Genomic DNA, 24,541 nt, shown 5'->3' with positions numbered 1-24,541 from the left:
GTTGATTTGTACACCGTATGTATCAACGAAGGGTCAATTTGTAAATATATTGACTAAAAGTTTCAGCAGTGTAACATTTCAAAAAATTATTTTCAAGCTGGGAATAAAAAATACATATTCACCAGCTTGAAAGAGAGCGTAAAAAAATACTTATTTACAATTGGTTGTAATATTGTAATCTATATATTTATATTTATATTTTTAAAATTAAATATTTGTATCTCTAAAATTAAAGATAAAAATTATAATAAATAATACCTCAATTATATGATAAGTTTTAAAAAAATTTAGTTTTCTAATTTACTCATTAATTAGGTGTATATAAATTTAAAATGTTTTATAATTCTTTATGAATAATTTTTTCAATATATATTTAATTTTTTACATAATTTTATTCTTAATTTTTTCACATTTTCATTTTTTCTTATTAAGTTTGGAAAATGAGTAAAAAAAAAAAAAAGTCTTTTGAGTTTTTAGCTTGTAACAAATGGCAACAACAAAACCAAACCTTTGCATTCACTTTCACTTTCACTTTCACTTTACCATAGACCTTCTGTTATCATTTTCTCGTTAAACTATTCAATAAAAACTCGCCAAGTTATCTAAAGTCAACTCATCCTAACTGAGAAGATGACGTGGCACCCATTCCTTTTGTCCCCTTGTAATTACTAAGCAAACGGCAACACCTGAGTTTCCGTCAAACACGTTTTGGCCTTGTACACTTGAGGTTACTAGCTTTTCTGTTTGCTTCTTTCTCTCTCGTATCACTCCTTTGAGAGCTATACAGCAAAAGCTTCAGTTTTTCTGCTAAATATGGCTGGGAGAAAGCAAAGGAAGCTTAAATTGTAAGCTTTTTTTTGTCTTCTTTAAGTAATCAAGTGGGTTAACTTTAGCATTTTTTTAATTAGTATTTTAATTAAAAAAAGGTAACTTTTCGTTGCTTATAGTTAGGGTTTCATGTAAATGACATTTGGATTTTAGTAATTAGAGTCTCTTGAGTGCTTAATATGAGATAAAAATGTGTTTTTTATTGAATAATGATGTCGAATTATGCAAAATTATAATCACAATTGAAACCTTTGCGTTGGGGCTGAATTGGGTTTTTTTTTTTATGGATATCTTTAGGAATAATTCAGGTTTTTCAGAATTAGAGCAATTTGAAGGGTTTGGTAAAGTTTCAATGTGTTTATTCAACTATTGGTCAATTTGGTTTTTGGGAAATTGCAGTGATAGTTGTGCATTTTGATGGTTTTCTAAATGGGTCTTTGCCCATGCTCAGAAATTATTTGAATGTCTAGGAGATTAGAGCAATTTAATATTGATTGATTGTTCATGTATTGTTTTGGTTCATGTTGGAGTAGTGAGTTTGTAGTTTGAGAGTTGAGTCAAAGTTTGGATATGTTTAATTTCTTGGTTTTGTGGTTAAAATCCGCATCTATGATTTGTGATCACAGGATCGTGTTGCTTTTCAGAGTTCTGAGCTATTAATCATTCGGGATATTGTGGATGACTAATGCTACACAGTTAAAGTTGATTAAAATACAGTTGAATTGAATTCAATATTGGGGTATTTCAGCTCTAATGTAACTTCAGTTCAATTGTTTCACTGAATTTTAGTAGTGTTTTTGAGTTTTTATCCCATGTTAAGTTCATGAGTCACTCATTTGCATACCGTATACTGTAAATGGAGGATAAAAATGTAAAGCTATTTTACAATTTGCAACTTCTTCTAATGTAGTTTTTACTGGCTGTAGGCATCTACCAATAATGTTTGAGATTTTCGTTGAGGATTTGGTAAAGTATCAATGTTCTTCTAAACTAAGACCAATTAAATTTCATGAAATCATGATAGAATTTGAGTTTTTTATGAGATTTTGAGATTTAGGGATTAGAAAATCACTGTTTGATTGGTTGTTTTGTGTTGATTCAATTAGTCCTAGAATTATAGTTCCAAAAGCTGGGTTGAATATATAGAGATCTCACTTATCAAAAAAAAAATTATAGAAATCATTTTATCATGATGCATTTCTTGGTTATGAGCTGTTGTGTTTTAGGCTAAACAACAAAAATATGACTTTTTTTTTGTTCATGATAGGAATATGACTTGAATGGTAGGTAGTGTTGGATTGAATGGGAGTATGAAGCATTTTGGATGTTTCATACTTGTAGCTTCTAATTGCACTGAATGAAAAGTTGACAACCAAAGGTTGTTGTTTCTTTCCTACCTGGACTGTTGGTTTGGATTTCCCCCTGGGGTCAGGAGGTGTCCGATGGTTTAGTCAAATAAGTATTTTATTGGGTATATTATCTTAAGTTCATTAGTGGGATTTTAGCATGCAGCATGTAATAAATGGAAAATCAAAATATGCTTTTTTATTTGGCCAGTCAAATTAGCGTCTTTTAGTTTTTGTGTACGTTGAAATGCAGAAAGAATTGAATTCTGAACTAGTTATAAAGCTGTCTGACTTAGTGGAGCATTTAGGGTCCTTTGCTGGGTTTAATTGTGAGCATTGTATCACTTTGTAATATTTATAGCTGATGAAGGCGTTTTAATAACAATAATCCTTTGGGCTGTATAGGTTATCTGAAACAGCAAATGGGGATGAAAGAACGGCATCTGAAAAGGGGAGGGAGAGATTGGAGCCGCAAACATGGTCTGATCTTCCTGTAGAACTTTTGGAATTGATTATGTCCCACCTAAAACTAGAGGATAACATTCGAGCATCTGCTGTCTGCAAGTGGTGGCACAAGGTTGCAATTTCTGTCCGGGTTGTGAATCAATCACCGTGGCTAATGTACTTTCCAAAATATGGTAACTTGTATGAGTTCTATGATCCGTCAGAGCGCAAAACCTACTCCATTGAGCTTCCAAAGTTGCATGGATCCAGGGTTTGTTACACTAAAGATGGTTGGTTGTTGCTATACAGACTCAGAAATCACCGAGTATTCTTCTTTAATCCCTTCACAGGGGAGAAGATTAAGCTTCCTAGATTTGAGTTGACATATCAAATAGTTGCCTTCTCTTGTGCCCCAACATCTACCAGCTGTGTGGTTTTTACAATTAAGCACGTCAGTCCTACCATTGTTGCTATCAGCACGTGCCATCCTGGGGCATCGGAGTGGGCCACTGTCAATCACCAGAATCGCTTGCCATTTGTTAGTAGCATCTGGAACAAACTTGTATTCTGCAATGGAATGTTTTATTGTCTTAGTCTCACTGGTTGGTTAGGGGTTTATGATCCACTGGAGCATACTTGGAGTGTTCTTGCTGTGCCTCCACCGAGATGCCCGGATAACTTTTTTGCTAAAAATTGGTGGAAGGGAAAATTTATGGCAGAGCACAATGGAGATGTCCTAGTTATCTATACATGTTGTGCTGAGAACCCCATTATATTTAAACTGGATCAGTCAGAAAAGGTATGGGAAGAAATGCAAACCCTGGATGGTCTGACACTATTTGCAAGTTTCTTGTCATCTCATTCAGGAACTGATCTCCCTGGAATAATGAGGAACAGTATCTACTTCTCTAAAGTTCGTTTCTTCGGAAAGCGCTGCATATCATACTCGCTTGATGACTGTAGATACTATCCCCGTAAACAGTGCTATGACTGGGGAGAGCAAGACCCCTTTGAGAACATATGGATCGAACCACCCCAGGATGTCTCATCCTTCATCTGAAGAACACTAGTAGTACAAGTGAGTATGTTTGAATGAAGCTTTTACAACATACTCGTAATATATATTTATATTTATATATATATATATATATATTTTGCAGAATCAGTGGAATGGCTATTGATGCTTGCTGTAGAATAATTGCTTATGGATGACTTGATTATTTATTAGAATATCCATGTTTTGTAGAACTCCATTGATGCTCTCTATATTTCGCGGAAGCACTTTGTTGTGCTTCTCGGGATTTTTTTTTTTTTCAAATATGAATGCCATCCCTGTGTAAATTGATCCAAAAACAGCACAGTTGATCATATGTAATTTAAATTCTTAATCTTTTATTAGTTTAATAAAGCAGTGACTAAACTTCATATTTGTCGGTATCTGTATGTGATTTCTGTTTTAGATATATAAAGGAGTGGTATAAGACCCAAGTTAATGGAGTTAGCTCTTGAACTGAAGCTTCAATGAAGTAGAGTTCATGGAAGATGGAAGTTTAATTCATTTTCTGGATGAAATTTAAGCAGCAGACACGATTGAGTTCAATCACTTGGTTGGTTTGAGTCTAAGATCCGGTTCCACATTTGTTGGGAGAAAAAAAAAATACCGTTTAATACAAATGAAACGGGCAATTTGAGTTAGCCGTTGGAATTAGCACCAAAGAAATATCAGTAAGTTTTTCGACAGCTACAAACAACTTGCCATCAATTGAGTAAACAAAAACTACTGGCTTGTCTTAGCGTCAAATATAACTCAAAGCAGATTCCTTTCTTTCCTCTTATAGCCTCAGGTTACAGAAGACATGGAATTGGAAACTAAATTAATATGGATTATACCGACTGCGTCCTCGACTGCGGTCACTGCTGCCGCGCCTTCCACCACTTGAGCTACCACCACTGCCACCACCCCTGCTGCTATGGGGCTGCGGTGGAGGGGTGTGTGGTTGCATTTCAGGCTGTTGCCTGCACAAAAATAAAAACAATTTCTTAAGTTAGTGCGATGATCCAGAACTAAGAAAAAGAGTCAAGAATATGTATGCCTATAACTACTGCAAATCAGTCCACTAATATAAGCGGCAGGGACAAAGAATAACGTGCATTGGTTTGTCCACAAGTCAAATGTCAATTTGGTTCCCTATTAAAGTGGAAGAAAAATAAAGAAATGATCAGGTAGTAGATTGTGCATGTATGTACATAGACACATACGCCAACCACCACACAAAAAAAATAAATAAATAAATAACACTTGTGCATGCATATACGAACGACTCATAACACAGGCTCACAGGATCTGCAACTGACTACAAAAACGTGGTTAAAACTTACAGGACATATCCAATCCTTCCATCAGGCAAAAGCATTGGCATCATCGCCATTCCAGCAGGAGTTGGACCACGACCATAGATCAGTGGCTGCAAGATTTTAACATAAATTTCAGCTAAACATTATAAAACATGCTAAATTTGCAAAAATAAAAAAATAATCAGGCATATACAGAAGAACCTTTAAAATCTCTGGCCTCTTAAGCATATGTCTTTGGAAGATCAACAAGTGATAGTGGCATATTATACTGAGAACCATTGGCAATGTATGTCTTGCTGTTAATAAATTACAAATAATGTCCACTCACATGAATACTGTTTATCATAGGATATTTGTTAACTTGTTATAAGAAATGAACTTCTTATGTCGAATGATGGCTTTTTTTGTTCTTTATTAAGTGCAATGTTCCTTTCCGCTCTTGAAGAGAGTAAGAGGTAACTAGCAGGATAAAACCAGTGCCCACTATACACAGATTACAAAGAACAGAGGTACATGCCAATTTAGATTAATCACCGAATCATCTTGTCCAGAAATCAAAGATTACTTCATCTCACTATAAAGGGTGTGTCTGGTTCCCAGAACCTCATAATCAATCTGTAGAGATCTGAAATCTCTCAAAACATGAGCAAATCTTGCAGGTTCCACTTATAATTCAATGCAACTTAAAGTCAATAATCCTAGGATTGCAATGAGCAAACAAACAAAGAGAGAATTTATGACTCTTAAATTATCCAAAAGAGCACGGTCTTTTAAGCAGTATACAAATTGTTTCTCTGAAAAATCTGTCAAACTATTTCCTTTCCCAACTGTCTCCATTGAAACAGTAAGAAATAAGCATATAAGGCTGCAGTCTGGAGATCAAAGTGAAAAAAAAGCATCTCACCTGTCCAAAGCCTGCAGGACCAAATCCTGTTCCAAGACCACCATATGCTCCCCCAATTAGACCATATCCTAGAGGAGGTATCAAGCTTGAATTTAAGGTTGACTTCTGTGAGCCAGATCCTCCATAAGACTTCTGATCTGCTTGTGGTTTTGCAAGAGAACACTCCAATACTCGACCTGTCAATAAGAGAAAATTATCATCAAATATGCCCTTCATTTCCAAGAAAAATATGGGAAGTTGATGACAGATATAAGGTAAAAGAAGCATATCCTACCATCAATCTCATATTTTTCAGTGTTCTTCAATGCTTTCATAGCACTTGACCTCTCTGCAAAATGCACAAAACCATATCTGCTCTCCTCCTTTCCTGCTTTTGCAGGTGGAACTACAACTTTTGTGATCTTTCCATGATGTTCAAACAGCTTCTTTAGGCGATCCTGAGTTATATCTTTCGGTAAATTCTTGACATACAATGCCTTAATCTGCATCAAGTCAAAACATTATGATAAACAACTCTCCATGAACATCATTCAGCCAAATATGGCCATCATTGAATCATAGATTGGAAAACCTGAGTAGAAGCAGAAGATTCTGCATTTCTTGGGTCAGCCCAGCTCACGGTTGGAGCATTATTGTCAAGCTGAAATGTTGGTTTCGACATTTTCTGTCTTGAGTATTCAGCACATGCATGATTATAGTACTCAATGAAAACATATCCACGGTTTCGGCTGGGGTTCATTGGATCCTGTCATGTCAAGAACAAGCTACCAATAAGTAATATAAATCGGAACATAAGTAATGGAACATTACAATAGATCAGTCTCTTAAACGGTGAAGTGACAAACAACATAAGCACTAATGCACAAACCTTCACCATTTCAATACAACTAACTCCAGGCCCAATCTCAGTTACAACCCTTTTCATATCTTCCTCCCCCCAGTTTCTGGGAACATTACCAATGAACAACTTATTCTTTGCTTGAGATGTTGAACATTTTATCTTCTTCCCCTGAAGAAGACAAAAGGAATAAGCAAGAAAACTTAAATAAGATTCAAGGGAAAAATAATTGAAAAAGAAATGAAGCTATTTTTCATGCACAGATATTCTTAGGAAGCAAAAAGGGGAGAACAAATGTATTGGACACAAACAAATACCAGCATATCTAGTAATGTTAAGCCCTACTAGAATCTGTTGACACAAAAGGAAATGCATTCTTTATCACCTTTAATTCGGAATTATTAAGTTTTTCAATAGCTTTGGAAGCCAACTCTTTGGATCTGAAGGTCACAAAAGCATAACCTTTGGCCTCCCCTGAATCTTTCCCCTTCATTATCCTCACCTGTAGTCATTACATTTGTATCTAGTCAGTATAAATAAGAAAAGTACAGCCAGGACATTGAAAAGTTAGCAATGTTACCTCGGTGACTTCTCCTATAGATTCACAAAATCTCCTCAAATCCTCTTCGGAAGCATCATGAGGAATGCTACCAAGGTAGACCTCTGATCCATGAGGAGGAAGTGCAAGAAGCTCTGCATGCTTCTTTTTCTTTTCTTCCTCTGTCTCAGAATCATTAATCTCCTCATCACCATCAGAACCCTTTTGCACATCAGCAAGCTCAGCATTCTCCTCCTCTTCTTCCACCTCCTCTTCTATCTCTTCCTCAACTTCCACTTCCTCCTCTTCCTCTATTTCTTCATATTCAACCTCTTCCTCTATAGTCTCCTCAGGTTCATTGTCTCCATCAAGGTCCACCTGCTCTTCACTCTCTTCCCTTGTCCTTGACATTTTATGGTATCTAATAAAGCAAGCTTCCAAGGCAACTGTGAAGGAAGCACAGAAGCCAGAAGCATTGACAAAAGAAAAGAGTACAAATGTGGAAAGGAGGAAACAAAAATGAGAGGCCAAATGGAGTTGCAGAATAAGAATCTCGATTGAATCTGTGCCATGAAGATAATATGGCTTCCAAGGAGTCGCAACGTGAATGATTCCACAAAAAAAATAGTAACAAAGACAGGCAAAGAAAGTTCTGAATGATAATCAAGAGGATTCCGATGCTCAACAAAGTGAAATTCTTGAAATTAGATAATAGATACGGACAATTGCCCAAAAAATGGCCAGTTTTATCGTTTAATTATATATCTGGGAAAACGCATTCACCAAAGGGGAAAAGGGAAGAAAAACAAAAAGCCAAAAATAAGGAATGAGAAATTGAACTAAAACTCACAATTATATAGAAATAGAAGGAATACAATAAGAGATTTCAGCAAATGAGCAAAAACAATTACTATTTTATGATAATGACGCAATGAACAAAGAAAATAGATAATAAGGTTTATTAATTGATTTACCACTGCCACTCTCCATCTTTCAGTTTCAATCCATGTTGCACTAATTTACGTATATATATCTCTAATATAAAGTCAACCGACACAGAGTTATGAGATATAAGGCTTAATTTATTGTTATTGTATCTCTACTATATAAAGTAAATATACAGGCTCTTTTTTTTTTTTTTATATTAAGCAATTTATAAAATCATGACTCCTCCATTGATTACGATGCTAGTTCAATTTTCAACAACAAATTTACGAAATTTTAAACATAGAAACGACGAAAAAAAAAATCAGTAAACCTACAAACCATTTCGAATTCAATATAGCTGGAAACCTTAATTAAGGGAAAAAAAAAACTGTTAAACATTCAGTATTCAGCGCAAAGAAGAAACTCGAAGACAAATTTAAAAAAAGAAAGAAAAAAGAGCTTACCGAGCCCGAAAATTTGAAGAATTGGAGGGAAACCCCAGCGAAGAAGGACGAAGGATTTTGTTGAGGAAACCCTAATTTTTAGTTTCAGAGAGGAGAAAGGAAGGAAGCGGGCGCTTTAATTTCGCGGGCCTTCGTATTCGAGTTTGTGCCCTAAAATGATATTTGCACTCCGGAGCCTTTTAAAATAAAACCAAAAAAAAATCGTTTTCTGTAATAGAATCGGTGGGCGGCCGCCGTTATATTTTTAATTTATTATACTGGAGGTGCTAGCTGTCTTCACAGGTAGGGTACCAAGTGGCAACTGCTAAGTTCGATAATGTTGTTTAACTCCAAGCCTCTCTAGGCCCAACTCCAACCGATCTCTTTATTGTTTTTTTTTTTAGGGTTAATTTAGAAATAATTTGATTTATCCTTATTTTTTTCTTCCCCGTGATTATATAGCCAATTTTACTTGCTATAAATTGTTATCTTAATGCTCTATTCCGAAGCAATTTTGGAGACTGGGATTAATTGGTTATCTATTTTTTGTTTTATCAAATTAGTTATAGTTAGTAATTTTATTCCAAATTGAGAATGAACCAAACTGTGAATGGAAAGATAGGCTGAGATTGACCTCCTCTTTGCCAATCCCAATCACAAATTTTATGTCTTATCAACTTTCGATGATAAGATAACGATGATAAGGTAGTGGTCTACTATGAGATGATGAGTAACAAAAAATTAAAATTCGATTTTGAAAAGGGAGCTTGGGAAACAACTACCACATTTAAAAAAGATACCCAATCTTGACACTGAAATTCCATAAATATTTCATCCGAAAGTTCGAAACAATTGGAATTTTTTTGGAGATTGGATGCAGTTACTAAGTCTGCCCACCAGGCTTGTAAGTCTTCTTCCTCCAATAAAACCTGCTCTACTGAATTGAGCAATAAGTTTAATATGTCTACCAGTTTACGTGAACATATTAATTTTCTAATGTCTACTCTGACGGCCTTAATCATTTACGCCTACAATAAAAAACAATGAACAAGCTTGCTAAAATCTCACAACATCCAAATCTCAGACTGCTTTTAGATTGATACAAATCTTTAACATAAAATTCACTTGTAAACAATTCAGTTGCAACTTGAATATTATAAAATCATCTTTGCTCATCGACATATGAATGTTCCACATTATTCCATCTTGATTGGGGAGTTTTTCATTAACAACTAAGAAGTAACAGGAAATAACAAAAACGACAACCAAACTTGAACCACTTGCAAATTTGTAATGACCATATGTTCAAGGCAGCTAGGAATTGTATCATAAAGGTTATAGAATGACAGGACATTTTCATAATGAATTTGAGCATATAACGACAAAAACGACTACCCAGAAGACAAACAATGTAGGGAGACTTCTATGGAGATTATCAACACCTACAACAGTATTTCGTTAGCAATTTCTTTCACACAATTCCACCTATTTATATGGACATAGAATAATGCAAAGTACATTGTTTAGCTCAAAGTTTTTGCCAAGAAAATCTGAAAACGCATCAAAGGAATAGGTGTTTGAACTCTCCATTTGCAAGTTGACAGAGCTGATCATAGCTGGATGCATCTGCCATTATTGAAAAAGGAAAGAAAAGACTTTTCAGAGACAAAAGAACAAAAATAAATTGAAGATTAAAACGTAAGGCTTCAAAGACTGAGTGCTAGCTCAGTGTTGCAGGTAACAAGAACATTTCCATAGTCAAACAATTATAAATAAGTCAAAACTTTACTATTTCACACAGACCCGAGGCAGCATATAATATTGCTTCACTTGACCATTATCAATTACTATTCTGATTCATTCATCCCAATAAACTAACTATTGGAACATGTAGAAGTGCTTGTCCTAAAACCAAACAAGAATTCCATGTCCAAATTAACACGCAAACCATTTTGTTTGAAACTTAAATGCAGTCCTCTATGTAAAAGTGGTCACATTTGCATGGTTCAAAAAGATCTGCTAAATTTCAAATGGAGTAGAAAGGCATACCAAATGTGTCACCAAAGTTGGTCCATATCTCAGCTTGGATGGAATTATCATTCTCAGCAACACCAATAACCTCAACATAACTTGTAAGAGGAACAGGTGGAGTGCCTTTCACAACAAGTTGGCGGTTATCTGTAGACTTTCCCATCACAGATCCAACGTCAGAACGTGTAACCTGAATCACTGCTCGCACCTTACGACCCACATGCATGCGTAGCAGTCCTCCATTAACAAAAGCTGCTGGGCTTGAAGTATCCATATCTTGCAGAACAAATAGGCAAACATCCAAAAGAAATTCATTTTACAAATACCACAAGTAATTCCCAATCATAATTGTGCCAAAAATTTTTAGCAAAAATCCAAATCTAAACACATAGAAAAGCAACTTTTATCCAAACCAAAATCTAAACACATAGATTTCTAATCGAGCTATGACCACAAAGCTATCACTAATTGCACCAAACCTGCTAGGAAAAACCCAAGCATAATAGACTAACTACCTAGCTATCACATCACCATTTGCAAATCTAAGACAAGTAACATACGGAAATGCCCAAAAAGTTTATTTAAGGCACAAGTAATCAAGCAGGGAAACTAATTTCTCATAACCTAAGGATGCTCATCCAATTTGACTTTTCATACAGCTATTTCCAGGAAATAAAAATCATGTAAATAATTTAAGGATTTATCAACAGTCCGTTATTTCAGTAGATGTGGATCTATTCATTTCACATAATCAAGCGAATCAATGACAATTCTTTTTGTTCTTCATGGTGAAAATTATATAATACCAACATAACAAAAAAAGGAAAAGAAAAGAAAGGTTATGATGTGGAACGCAACGTATCAAACTAGTAGTGAGTTTACTGAGGATTGATTTTGAACAGTTTATTGCTGAGAAATATTAAAGATAAAGGAAAATTTGTAAGAGTTTCCATTGATTTTCTCAGAAAACAAACAGAATCTAGTCTAGGAAGTGAAGAATTACCTGATTGAGCGACAAGAGAAAAAAAATTTTGTTTTGTTTTAGCGTTTAGGGTTTGAGAAAAACAAAAGGCTGAAAAAGAATGCGCGGGCTTTGATGGCTGTAAAATGAAATTATTAGGGATTGATATATATATATATATATATATATATAGGGAAAGGCAATGTGAGCGTATTGCGCATACCCATTTAAACTACAAGTTTGGTTTGCCGTTTTATCCTACTCATTCCAGGGTAAAATAGAAATTTACTATGGTTGAAATAATTTGTCATTTTTTAATTTTATAATTCAAGATTTTTTTGTCTAAGAATAATTTTTTTATATGTAAGGTTTTCTTCAACTCTTCAAACTAATTACCACTCGTTAATTTTGTTTATTTAAGTTTTAAAAAATGGCACCATTTGGCCACATTTCCCTCTCCAATAACAGAATATTCAAAAAAAAAAATTATTGCAAAAATTATTAATAAATAATATTTTTATTGACTCATTTAAACAATAAAAAAATTTTACATTTTCAAAAAATAAAAATATTTTTTTAAAAATATTTTTTGAAAACCGATTTATGGAAGAAAAAAAAAACATAGCCTAATTGCATAAACAAGGGGATACAGATAATACATTTTAATACAATTTACAAAGAGCAAATAGAGTGGCAAGGGTGAAAATGAATTGTATTTCATGCCTCTGCCATTACATATTGCAAGATTTGCTAATTGCATCTCATATATCAGTAATTGACCAAAAATAATTAGCAGTGCATGGCTGCTATTGCTCAATTATGCCACCTAGGGCTAGAACTTCACCAGTTCCAGAGACACAAAAATCTTCAACAAATGGAATGGTTTTCCACACAGTCAGCTTCGTCGGCGTTCGTGCTTCACCTAGGAACAAAAATGTTATCACTTTAGCAACCATGTATTCTAAAAGTATCTTAAACCAATTAAGTATCAGAATCCAACATCCAACAGTTTCATCCTTTCCTATTCAAATGGAGGCATAATGAGAACCGGCCACTTCCAGGAGCGCAAATTGCCAGTCGTTAGTGAGGTTCATGGGGTCATCAGATGATTCAACAATTACCTCAGATGGCTATCGATGTGACTAGTGTTCAATCAAAAACTTTTGATACAATTCAGTGGTATACGTCAGATCATAACCAACATAAAAACATGCAGCATTCATTTCCAGAGGCCCAAATCAAGCTTTCAGTGGTACTTTTTCTTTTTTTCATTTTTACATACCCCAGCAATAACCAAGAGCTATTTATATTCCATAATACACCAAAATATTTCAGGTACAAACCTCAGAAACTGAATTTCCAGGAGGATGAAAGCTCGTTATAGCTGTAGCCCTAAATCGAATAGTAAAGGTCTTGAAAGGCACAGCTGAAAAGCCTTTTCCCAATGCTTTTGCATATACCTTCTGGAAATGAGACCAGATTGTAGATCACTCGAGAAAAATGTGAACGCATTACAGTTCAACTATGATTTGTCATGCTTTGGGACAGATTTAGTATTAATATCTTGCTTACTTTGAGAGTCAATAATTTGATAAACTCCTGACGCTGAACTTCAGGGTCTGATATAGCAGTTAAATGTTTCACTTCACAAGGAGAAAAATAGCGTTGAGCAAAGGCTACAATATTGCTCTTTATCCTTCTTTGCTGCTCTTCAACATCAATGCCAATCTACAATTACTGAAAGCGAATTACACCAAGTTGGAGCATATGTAGTAACAAAACTTTAACAAAGACAAACCCAACAAACTTATTTTTGTAGCAGATATATGAATCATCTCACAAGAACAACTGGATGATAATAGGACTTACTGGCACATTTACTGTCACACCACAAGCAATCATAGAAGATGTGTGTGAGATATTGAAATGCAAGGGTGGTGGGCTGAAGTTGTCCTCATTTTGCCATTCAACCTATTTATATACAGAACAAACAAACAATTATAATATGCAAGAACATAGAATGATATCAAAAATATGAATTTGAATGATAAGAAAGCAGACTCCTTAAACAAAAAGGATAGCAAATCCTTTATTAATCCAAGATAGAACTAACCTCAGGCTTCCCACAGATGTTCTTCCTAAATTTCGAAGATCTTGGATTCATTTGACAATTTGTCGGTTCTAGCAATACAAAAACTATGTAAGTAGTCTATGCAAAGCAAGCTTTATAACTATATAAAATCTAGTCCTAACATACACACGCAGAAAACATTCTTTGCAGATAGAAAATTTCACATTGCTAGCTGGCAATTAGTGGTAAACCTCTTATGCAAAGTAGACATGATGCAAAAATATAATAAGAAAAAAACGGCAAGACTATTCCTTTTGTTTGAAATCATGAGTCTCAATCACAATTCTAAGTAATAGCTTGAACCTTCATATAGGAAAGAGAAAATCAGATCACATATTAGGATTATAGCAGTTATTTTCACCCTCAATAAGATGGTGCATCTATACACCAGTGATACATTGAACATGAATCGAGCAATTTTAATTATATTTAAATTGACAATTTGATCTAATTCTCACAAAACAAGAAGCACACTGATACCAACCCTTTTGTACAATTCCTAGAGCCTCAACAAACCTTGACAGACTATGCAATGTATACATAAGATAAATAAGAATATCAGATTTCAGATATGCTGACAGTTTTTTATCACTTTAGAACACAGCCTAAGATAAAGAAATAATATGTAGAGAATAATAAGCACAACAAAAAGGGAACCTACATCTGGCAACGATGGTGCGAACCAAAGCTTGAGCAAGCAGAGCTCTTTTCTTCAGCTGGTCTCCACCCATGCGGTTAACACTCTCCCTTTCACATGGTGATAAGAGTTCAGAATACTGATTTAGAAGAGCTACACTCTTCACCTCATCGGGCATTATGTACCAAAGATGGGTTTCCCTTAAAACACCAAAAACAAAAAAACAGAATAAGAATGAATGAACAAAAAAAGTTCATACTTTTAGCACAAATCTTAGAGCTTGGAACACCAAATAGAACCCATGGAACATCACCAAAAAAAAAAAAAAAAAGAAACAAATTTGCAAGGTACCCATACTAATTGAGTGCATATATAACATAACTTCTAAATGAAAACCAACAAATTGGCAAAAACAAGGAAAGAAATCATTACATTAGAGAAGGAAGTTGCAGGGGAACCAGAGGGGGCAAAGCAGCAGAAAATTTTCTGTGAAAGTGTCGTATATGCATCTCCAATTTGGCTTTGCATGGAAATTAAAAAGACTTTCAAAGCTTTTTTTTTTTTTAAGCTTGAAAACAACGAAAGGGAACCATGAAACGAGAATATGTAATCAGAACGAACAACTTTGAGAATTAAATCTTTGAAATACTCTCATATTTAGGACAGCTGGCGTTTGGGTTTTTGTTATGAAATAAGAACGGCTTTAATGTTAATGAAGTGCAGGTGGGTTGGACCAGCTTCGCTCTCCTGTTATGGGCCCAACTTTCTTTATTTTACTGGATAGGCTCTTAAAGTCTTATTGGGAAGAAACTTTCATGTATTAACAAATTTTCAAAGCAAGATCATTGAATCGAGTCTTTGAAAAATAAACGATTTATCGTTGCATTTGGCAATGCAGAGTAAATCATTCATTGAATCAAAAAGGGTCAAATCTTTAACTACGAAGCAGGGAATATTCACTGTTTTCGAATTGCAGGGTTCTTTTTTATTTTCTTTTTCTAAATCATTAAGTGCAAAACTACAATTAGACAGACAGGCATAAGAAAAGCAAAAGTCAATGTTCGGGTCAGCAACACAAGGAACTTGATTGATTAGAAGCTTTAACAATAAAGTACCGTGAACACTAGAAAATGTTAGAATAAGCGAGGAAATGTCACTATCAAGCACTGAAAGATTAAAGAATTTCCACCCAAAATCACATAACACACATGAACTCATACACTATTTCCAACAGAAAAAGAAACGGAAACACAACATATCAACTTTTACCAGTTGGCATTTCCCTCCCATCCTGAACCCTTCTGACTACAACCTAGCATTCAAGGCCATTCACCTCCAAGCTTCAAACAGCTCTTCTCTTGAATTTATCCGGCCGACAATCCTTGCTCCCTTGCTCTTCTCTACAGGTCCTGCTGCAAGATCCATTGACCAGTCATTTGCCTTCTTCGATCCCTTCTTTACACTTGAACTGTTTGATTGACCAGTTCTGCTCTTTCCAGATGTACTTCGGAGACCACCTTCTTTGAGTTCATTGGCTAAAGAGTTCACTTGAGAAACCACAGTGCAAGGACAGTTATCAGCTAGAGATCGACTTCCAGCACAAATATTCTCGATTGAAGTTAAGAAACTTTGAGAGCTACTTTCAATTGTCAAATTCTCTTCAGCAGAGTGAGTGGGGCTCTCCATTGCAGGTTCTTGAGCAATAAAAACTTGTTCTCCTTCACTTTGGTTTTTAACCTCCTCATTGACATCTTTGTGTAGTTGTGAAGAGCTTTGCTGTCCATTCTTATCAGAAGGCTCTAAGCGAGAAACAGGAGCAGAGTCTACCATAGAATCTTCTCTTTCTCTAAGTGTTCTAATAATAAGTGTCTTCAGAAAATTCATTATCTGGACTGCATACATCAATGCAGTTAAAGGATCTGACATCTGCAATAAACAGCAGAAGAGGAGGTCATTAAACTATGAATGGGCCAGATTGCAAGAGCAAACCTAGATGATATCAGCTATAGCCACACACAACCCTAAATACTATAATCAAATTACAACTTTGATAGAAAAAAATTACTATCAGAAAAATATACAGTCCAGTTTATATGGAGGAAGACCTTTGGTATGCTTCAAGGTGCCCCAGAAAGGACTTTCTGAAGTAGAATGAACTCTTTGTCTTGAAGGTAGATCATATGTTGGAACAGAAAATGAGTGTGCTTTTCTAATAAATTCTGATTTTCCTCGTCTTTTGAAAATATAAAAACGCTGCGAGTTTGTGTGCAAGGGTATAGGTGATGCATCCATGTGACAACCAGTATCAAACGATATGCTTAAAATACTTAGCACCTTTAAGCCAAGGAATATGGAGAAAATTTTGTAGAACAATCCAACAAAGGTTTATCAACTACATCAAGCTGGCTCAAATATCAGTAACCAATAAATCTGCAAGAGCTTTGATATATGCATTAAAAACTACTGAAAGATATTTACTCACTTGAGTCATGTTTGGAGCAAACACCATGGCAACATTGCGTGCATTCATCTTGTTCAAATGTTCCAGTTGCACAACATCGGCCATTAAATTTATTGCCCAATCCAGTAGAGCAGCTTCCGTTGGAGGAAGGAGCATTACAAGCCGAGCACACTCTTCTTCTGACTGGGATTGAATTACCTGTTCAGGAGGAAGAGAGTCCAAGACACCACTAGGAAGTTCTCTAAACCAAGCCTGCAGAATTATAAACACATCAACCAATCACAAAACAGTTCAATATGGGATGTTAACATTATTTGCAGGTATCTTACAGCATTCTCAGCCCATGAAATAGTTTGATTCCTCCTCAATGGTTTAGTCACTAATAAAAAGATTATACTCATAAAAAAACAAGTAGAGATGCATATGAGAAACATGTTCATGATACCCAAATAAGACCAGCAGCTTTTAAAGAGCAGAGAAAATACCTTTATAAGACCTGCCAAGCAATGTACATCTATCCCATCTGGTATAACTCCCCTATTTAGTTGTTCTCTGACATACTCCTCCTGACTGTTCTCTGCATTAATTCTGAAAATTCCTTCTGCCTAAAGAAATAAATATAAGAATTTAGTTATTAAAATTTGATACTACAAGCAACTTTATAGCAATAGAAGAGAAGAGAAGGATAGTCACATACCCGGAGACCTCCTTGCACATACAAATGCCTTTGCATCAGGAGTAGTATTGTTGGCACACTATTCCCTCTAGAGTCAAATGAAAGTTGCATAGATTCTGTCGAAACTCCAAATACATTTGCACTGCACAATAAAGGTATCTTAGTGAATGAAATAAAGACTTTTGACAACTCTGATCACAAAGAAAGGTATCATCATTTCTATCTCCATAGATTCACTAAATACACGGTATCAACTATAAAATTGTGCATGATTTTCAAACTGAACACTGCAGACCAAACAATTAAACAAGCATAAAATTGATATAATTTCAGTAATGTTGCAAAAAGGCATACAATGCAGAGAAAGACTTGAACTTTCGTGGAAGAAATTTGCATTGACAAACTGAAGAATCTATCTAGTTCATTAAGAATTTACTTGGTAAAACCCAACGGTCGTTAATTACTGTGTGGAATTATATAAAAGAATCTTCAAGGATATATCAAGAAAATATCCACAGTAACCAATATAACCAAACCCCAGAAAAAAATTCTGTACAGACTACCTTTTTATTGATAATCAAGAACAAAAAAATCAAGAAAGATGCAAATTGTGTCAAACCCAGATGAACTTTAATGATAATTTCCAAGGAGAAAAAAAGAATCTTCATTGATAAACTTACCTGGCACTTGGGGCTCTCCTGGGGACCTCAGGCTCAAATTCAACCGGCAAACCAAGAAATCCATGGAATCTATCAAAAGTCACATGAGCAACGTGTCTAACATTGGTAGGCAACCCAATTTCCATTGAACAAAGCTCTTTACTTTCACAAATGCTACACCCAATCAAAGACTTCCTAAAAGCAGCCACCAAAAGTGCTAACAAAGACAGCTGATCCCCTTCCCTGTCCTTTTCTTTCCTCTCTTCCCCTTGCCCACTCTCTTCTTCTTGGTCACTTTCGTGGGCTATTATACTTTCCACAGAGCTTATACTAGAGTTAATAAGGGCATGTGGAGAGCTTGAAGGTGAAGAGAAGTGAGATGGGGATGATTGGAGTACTTTAGTCATTGTGTTCGTCCTTTATTGGGGTCAAGAACTTAGAGCCAAGAAACAACTTTTTTATGGAAAATTTGGCTTCTTTGGAAAGGACTTAATGCAATAATGGGATGTCAAGACTTGGTATCTATGTAGAGTTGGATTGAAGGAAAGATTTTGGAAGGTAGGAAGCAACTATCATAACTTTTCTGGGTTTTCTTTTGTTTTTATTTAATTTTCTTGGCTGGCTGAGGGCTGTGGCTTGAGCATTGAAGAAGCAAAGTGTAAAGATTGAAAATTTAGGGGATGAGAGAGAAGTGGTGGTGGGTGCGGAGATGAAGAGGATTGGACAAGAAAGATAAAGAGAAAGAGGGTACCAGCTACGTAAGTCCCGAAGCCCATTCTATAAGCAAATGGGGACCCTGCTTCTCTACAGTGAATTATAGCCCTTTTTTTTGTTCCACAGCCAATGAAATGTTGCCATCTAAGCATATATCGAAGGAATTCTTTCACTAGTTTGGAACCATTCAATTACATAGTTTTGAACCCTTTAATTTGATGGACTTAGAAATTTACGTTTTACAAGATTTGGGAATTTGAATATATAAAAGGATTTGCTAACTTTTTAAGAAAAAATGGCAGATAATCCCAACATAAAAGAAAAGTTGTCATACATAAATCCAACTGGTTTTGACTTCTGACAGGTTCAAGACACCCTAGTCAGAGTCCTAGTTTAACTCCATCGTGTCAGCATCAGGGTCCCACCGGTTTCCTAGTAAATGTCCATGCCTTGAGGCTTCAGCCTTGAGGTAACCCCCAGCTCAAAACTCAACAAATATTGTCCCCTCGTGCTTTCTGGGTTTATCATCGAAGGAAGACATTTTGTCCCAGTAATTATGAAACTAGTCTGCTGGTGTTAGAAACGAAATTGATTTTAAAGTTCAACTTGATTGATTAATCATCGTCAGGATTTGCTCATTTGCTAACATTGCTGTTAATGATGGTTAATTAATTTATGCTTAATTAACTGAAAGGGGTGGTTACCACCCCTATTTTCTTCTTTGGGGTGACAGCATTTTTTCGGGGTAATTAAAACTTCATTTTTAACATTTTTAAGGCACTGCTTCAGAATGATGCATAGAGTGTCCCCAACCTCCACATACTTTAATTAAATTGGAAAAAACATAGCAAATATGTTAAATTATTTTTGGTCTGGTGGGAGATAGATTTGCTTGAGATCGAACTTGTTAGATTTATCAAGGAGAAAAACGTTTGAGAGATATCAAAATTAAGATTTTGAAATACATTTGACACTCAAATCAGTGAAATATTTGAGAAAAGAAAAAAATGCAAATGGAAGAAGAAAATAGAGCAGTAGAAAGTAGTGTAATTTGCATAATTTTTTATTCTCATCGTTCCCTTTTAATATTTCATGAGTAATGATGTTACTGTTAATATAAATAATTATCTATATTAAAAACATGTATAAAATTATATATAAGAAGTTATGTGTAAGTATTGATCATGTGTTATATCGCACAATTAATGAAAGTGTTAATTACATAACCACGAAGATACAACAAAATATAAAGAAATTAGCAGCCTGCATCCTGCATCCTGGATTAGACAACAATCACTCTATGTTTGATTAATTATGATCTCCATAGTCTCACCAAAAAATTCTTGATAAAGCATTAGTCAACAAAGTCCTCATTAAGAATATGAAGAATAGAACGATAACGAACAAAACAAGGAAAAGTGTTGCCCAAGTAAATTAGGCTGTCAACCATCATATCATTAATCTTAAAAATTGCCGCCAAATATTTCCACACAACAAAGGGTCATAAAAAAATGGGTTCCATTTAGGAGCTGTTGCCTGTTGGGTGAAGTTGGATAAGATCATGCATTAAAACCTTTTATATCCATCTACCCTTCAAAGCAGAGAAATGTTATTAATACCCAAATCATTGAATTTCATTGTGATGAAGCAATCAATACTTGATACTTCAAAACAGTCCCCTTTGAGAAGGCAGTTGGACTCAGCAGCAACGGGTCCTTGCTTGCGGCATCCTTGGTGCTTTTTCAAGGACTCCAGGAACAGCCTCGAGAGCAAAAGGAAAAAGAAAAGTGAAAGTGGGAAGGAGCTGTTGTCTACGACCACTAGTTGTTGAGCTCCATGCAAAAGAAACTTTAAGCGAAGCTGACCGTTGTAACTCTCCACGGTATTTTTTCCCTTTTAACACCTTGGGAGATTAAGGTCCACTGTTTCAAATTTAAATCCAACTCGTGGGTATCATCTACATTTAACATGACATGAAAATAATATAAATAAAAAATATGAAAATAATGTAATTTAAAATTTTAATAAAAATTATAAATAAATTTAATAAAATAAAAAAATTATATTTTATATTTTTATATAAATATGAACTATAATATATAATTTTTATATAAAATTCATCATAAATATAATATTTATATAACACGATAACATTAATTGTCAAATTTAACATTATTTTTCATCTGTATATTTCGTACCTAAAAATTGATGACACCCTAAACTCTAAATTAATTTTATTAAATCTCAAAATTTATATAAAATTTGATGAATTGATTAAATTAAATCTCAAATTCTATACAAGCCAATTTGTTTTGCTCGACTCTCGATGCAAATTACATTTGCCAAAATCCAACGGCTCCAAACGAATCTAGAGCAACTTTTAGAGGTACCCTTTTATTTCCTTTTTATCAAAGAAATCTTTGAAAATAGGAGAAAGCCTCATCAGATTACAAACCAAATCATGAGCTAAAAATGCATATTATAGGAATTAATCCAACTGAGTGGCTTCCCTCGAAGGAACGACAACAGCATCTCTGACTAGTCCAGTTTTATATCTGAAGCAAATGATATGTACTGCTCAAGTTTTCTGGTTACTCCATATCTCAATAGTGAAAAGGAAATTTTCTGAGGCTTACAACATGGTTCCTTTTTCACTAAGCTACATGGGGGTAAGCTTGCAGAGTTCAGATACCTCTTTCAAAAAAAAAAAAAGCATTTTTTTCCTGAAAAAATAAAGGTGTTATCAACATTGGATAGAAATTCATCTAATGCCAAGCTCCAGGTGCAAAAGTGAGTGAATACATTAAAGGGTATCAAGGACCAGAAACAAGCTTTAACAAATAGAAAAGAACAAGTCCCAATCCAGGCCTGAGCATTTAAATAAGTATCATTGCTACCCTTCTCTACATTCAATTAAACCCATCTGGATTGCACAAAGGGCAATCCATCAGGCAAAGAGAAGAAAATGAGAGAGCAAAATTCACAGAGATCCATCTAACTTCCTACAAATTCTCAATTACATAACATACCCCACCCCAAACTAGCAGGCTAGCACTGAGGCTATCCAAACAACAGAGAGTAAGAGAGATACATCAAGCGATTTCCAAATTTCCAATAGAAAAACCAGAGTCACTGCATTTTGCCTACAGTTTCAAGTGCTTCAACGGTAACAACACTATTCCCTCTGATCACCTGCAGTGGATTAATATCAATTACAATGAGGCTAACAATGAATGGATATACCGGATTGACAATTTAAGCATAGAGCAAGGTACTTAAAAAGAAAAAATATTAGGAGACTGACCTGCATGCCTATGTCAATTTTCTCATTGCCATTCACCTCCACAATGTTGTCAACCACCATATTCATAAACTGATCAAACCCACGAAGTGTACCAACAACCATCCGATTTGCATTCAGCTTGACTACAGTATTACATACCAATAGATTCACACAATTAAATTGGTTCCATTGATGCATATTACAAATCTACAGTGTATGTAAATTAACAATATGCAAGCCCATGAGCCACAAAAGGTAGTTTTTAATTTATGCTTACATAATACAAGGCTATGTCCCTTTATATTTTTTATTTTATATATGTCAGCCTAGCAAGTGCAACTTACAATACCAATTAACAGCACCGACACAGGCATCAAGCGACAAATTCCTGACACACTAAGGCAAGGAGTTATTAGCATAAGACACAGTCTTCAACTATCATAACCCGGAAATAGACCGTCTAATGGACCAAAAATATGAAATTCCATGGAGCAGGACAGTCTCGAGTATCAACTCAAATCCTAAAAACACGCTCACAGGTGAGAAAAAAATGCAAAGACCCTAAAACCCAGATCTAAATCACAATTTAGTTGCAATACTATTACAAATGAACTTTTACACCTACATTTAGAACCCTTTCAGCTACAACTACCCAAACACTCAACTGAGCTAACTCAGTTTAAAGACGCATCAATCATCACGCACGAAAAACTTAACCAACCAAATTACGGCTTAAGCGAGCAAGTACTAGAAAGAAGCAATAACAAATAGTCGTATAGAATTGAAATAAGTAAGAGCAAAGCAGGAAAAAAAAAAAAGAAGCTTACTCTGGAGTTTCTTGTCCATGTACCTGTTATAAACGACAGCTCCAATAAAAAGAAATTAGAAATTGAAGAATTGAAGTAAAAGAATAAGAATTGAAACGAGAGTGTGAAAAAGAGCTTACTTTTTGAGATCTGGAGGCTGGCCGGATCTGCTAATTGTGACAGAAATTCAGTCCACTGCCGATTGTGGAGCAAGATAGATAGGGGACTAGAGTTTTAGGGAGGAAGCAAAGTTTTGACACTCGACTAAAAATCAAGTTCTCTAGAAATTTTAGAGGGTCTGGGCTTAAACGACAGCGGCTTCATGAGGTCGGCGGATGAAAAATAAAATTACGGGGTGCTGCGAGAATCGAACTCGCGACCTCTCGCACCCGAAGCGAGAATCATACCACTAGACCAAGCACCCTTGGATGCGATTAAATTCAGAGATAATTTTTCAAACTGTTTTAGGTAGAAAAAGTTTTTTTCGGGATTTTTTTTTTGAAATTCTTATGATCAAAAGTACACTTTTTTTGGGTCCATTGTTTATTTCATGAATGTAATATACTCGAGTATTCTCTCTTTTAAACAAGTAATACATAGAAAAGTAATGAAGAAAAATCAGACATGGATCGACATCTCTTTAGAAACTTCCGAATATATTCTATTTATAGTAGTCATTTATATTTCAAGGAATATATACAGTGACAGACACGGTACATTTGTTTTCTCTGCGAGACGCATTCTCCACCGTTTTGAGTGTGGTTCAAACGGTGAGTGAATAATATCACTTGTTCAAGCTCTGCCACTAGAAACACTTTCCTCAATGTCGTCAGCAGATGGCAGGACACATTCAAAACCAAGTTACACGATAAAAATATGAATTCAGGAATATGAGACGATCGAGCTCAAGAAACATGAACTGATGAACATATATAGCTTTGCTGTTAGCGTACGTTGTAATAATAAACAAAAACTTTTATATGTATGGAGAATAGATAGAAACCATATTGAAAACGATGAATGGATTGGATGGGTTGTGCTTTCATCTTTTTCGTGGATGTGGTCTTACCGTTCCTGCACAGCTGGATTATGGGCCATGAAGAATAACATTTTACCCTTTACGTTATGGCTTTGCTGCCTTTACTCTAGTCAACTCGATCGGTTTGTCTTGTAAATGATTTTCTACTGAGTGTTGACCTCGCCCATTATTCTTTCTTTCCCCGGTGCACAAGCCCTAAAACCTTGCCTTTCTCTAGATGCCTGGAGCCATGCCAATTGCCAATTGCCCACCCCCAACGCCTTCCAATTTTCTTCTTTTTTTTGTCATTCCAATCCTTCTTGTCTCTCACCTTTATTCTAATAGGTGGATTATATATTTGCTCATTGCTCCTCACTCACTTTGGGGGTTAGAAGATATCGAGTCTAGCTAGAAACGGAAGCAGTAGGTGTGCTTGACTATGTTTGATTTGATTAATTAGCTTAATCCACTTCATGAAACCCACCAAACTTAAGGCCTTCCACCAACTTTTCTCCATTTCAAAATATAGAAAATTTGTCTG

The 24,541-nt window shown here is 35.2% G+C and overlaps 4 protein-coding genes, 1 non-coding gene and 2 pseudogenes across 12 annotated transcripts; 1 reads left to right on the top strand and 6 right to left on the bottom strand.

The window, feature by feature from the left end:
* Positions 1-701: 701 nt before the first annotated feature.
* On the top strand, positions 702-4,100 carry LOC111297960 (F-box/kelch-repeat protein At1g57790-like). 4 transcript variants are annotated; one of them, XM_022892577.2, is made up of 3 exons: positions 702-845; positions 2,580-3,696; positions 4,079-4,100. In XM_022892577.2, exons 1-2 carry the CDS (start codon positions 814-816, stop codon positions 3,676-3,678), a joined length of 1,131 nt encoding a protein of 376 aa, XP_022748312.1. In that variant the 5' UTR covers positions 702-813; the 3' UTR covers positions 3,679-3,696; positions 4,079-4,100. The 4 variants fall into 4 exon arrangements, with proteins under 4 accessions (XP_022748312.1, XP_022748311.1, XP_022748310.1 ...); XM_022892576.2 differs by lacking the exon at positions 4,079-4,100 and adding an exon at positions 3,779-4,045; XM_089741317.1 differs by lacking the exon at positions 4,079-4,100 and adding an exon at positions 1,455-1,567 and having other exon boundaries at positions 712-845; positions 2,580-3,871.
* A 181-nt stretch (positions 4,101-4,281) lies between these two features.
* Positions 4,282-8,796, bottom strand: LOC111297959 (heterogeneous nuclear ribonucleoprotein Q-like). 3 transcript variants are annotated; one of them, XM_089741315.1, is made up of 9 exons: positions 8,645-8,796; positions 7,296-8,018; positions 7,101-7,217; positions 6,746-6,886; positions 6,449-6,622; positions 6,152-6,359; positions 5,878-6,053; positions 4,998-5,083; positions 4,282-4,634 (listed from the first exon to the last, which is right to left on the bottom strand). In XM_089741315.1, the coding sequence occupies exons 2-9, from the start codon at positions 7,662-7,664 to the stop codon at positions 4,493-4,495; spliced, it is 1,413 nt and encodes a 470-aa protein (XP_089597441.1). In that variant the 5' UTR covers positions 7,665-8,018; positions 8,645-8,796; the 3' UTR covers positions 4,282-4,492. The 3 variants fall into 3 exon arrangements, with proteins under 3 accessions (XP_089597441.1, XP_089597442.1, XP_022748308.2); XM_089741316.1 differs by having other exon boundaries at positions 7,296-7,816; XM_022892573.2 differs by having other exon boundaries at positions 7,296-7,699.
* Positions 8,797-9,873: 1,077 nt separating this feature from the next.
* Positions 9,874-11,777, bottom strand: LOC111297961 (replication protein A 14 kDa subunit B-like). The gene is made up of 3 exons (XM_022892578.2): positions 11,658-11,777; positions 10,673-10,930; positions 9,874-10,249 (listed from the first exon to the last, which is right to left on the bottom strand). The coding sequence occupies exons 2-3, from the start codon at positions 10,926-10,928 to the stop codon at positions 10,185-10,187; spliced, it is 321 nt and encodes a 106-aa protein (XP_022748313.1). The 5' UTR covers positions 10,929-10,930; positions 11,658-11,777; the 3' UTR covers positions 9,874-10,184.
* A 500-nt stretch (positions 11,778-12,277) lies between these two features.
* On the bottom strand, positions 12,278-15,030 carry LOC111296308 (uncharacterized; annotated as a pseudogene). The gene is made up of 7 exons (XR_016326157.1): positions 14,816-15,030; positions 14,408-14,583; positions 13,729-13,796; positions 13,485-13,586; positions 13,188-13,343; positions 12,959-13,078; positions 12,278-12,745 (listed from the first exon to the last, which is right to left on the bottom strand). The product of XR_016326157.1 is annotated as an uncharacterized LOC111296308 (transcript).
* Positions 15,031-15,447: 417 nt separating this feature from the next.
* On the bottom strand, positions 15,448-18,931 carry LOC111296307 (rho GTPase-activating protein 5-like). The gene is made up of 5 exons (XM_022890550.2): positions 18,201-18,931; positions 17,542-17,662; positions 17,330-17,449; positions 16,866-17,096; positions 15,448-16,309 (listed from the first exon to the last, which is right to left on the bottom strand). The coding sequence occupies exons 1-5, from the start codon at positions 18,584-18,586 to the stop codon at positions 15,713-15,715; spliced, it is 1,455 nt and encodes a 484-aa protein (XP_022746285.2). The 5' UTR covers positions 18,587-18,931; the 3' UTR covers positions 15,448-15,712.
* Positions 18,932-21,676: 2,745 nt separating this feature from the next.
* LOC111296596 (putative small nuclear ribonucleoprotein G) lies at positions 21,677-24,092 on the bottom strand (annotated as a pseudogene). The gene is made up of 5 exons (XR_016326347.1): positions 24,052-24,092; positions 23,123-23,152; positions 23,004-23,026; positions 22,198-22,319; positions 21,677-22,085 (listed from the first exon to the last, which is right to left on the bottom strand). The product of XR_016326347.1 is annotated as a putative small nuclear ribonucleoprotein G (transcript).
* Positions 23,335-23,406, bottom strand: TRNAP-CGG (transfer RNA proline (anticodon CGG)). The gene has a single exon. It is a non-coding gene; the product is annotated as a tRNA-Pro (tRNA).
* Positions 24,093-24,541: the final 449 nt, after the last annotated feature.

Source organism: Durio zibethinus, chromosome 12 (assembly GCF_047325235.1).
Source record: "Durio zibethinus cultivar Kanyao isolate XHJ-2024 chromosome 12, ASM4732523v1, whole genome shotgun sequence".
NCBI classification, from domain to species: domain Eukaryota; kingdom Viridiplantae; phylum Streptophyta; class Magnoliopsida; order Malvales; family Malvaceae; genus Durio; species Durio zibethinus.
This window is presented reverse-complemented; position numbering and strand designations above follow the sequence as displayed.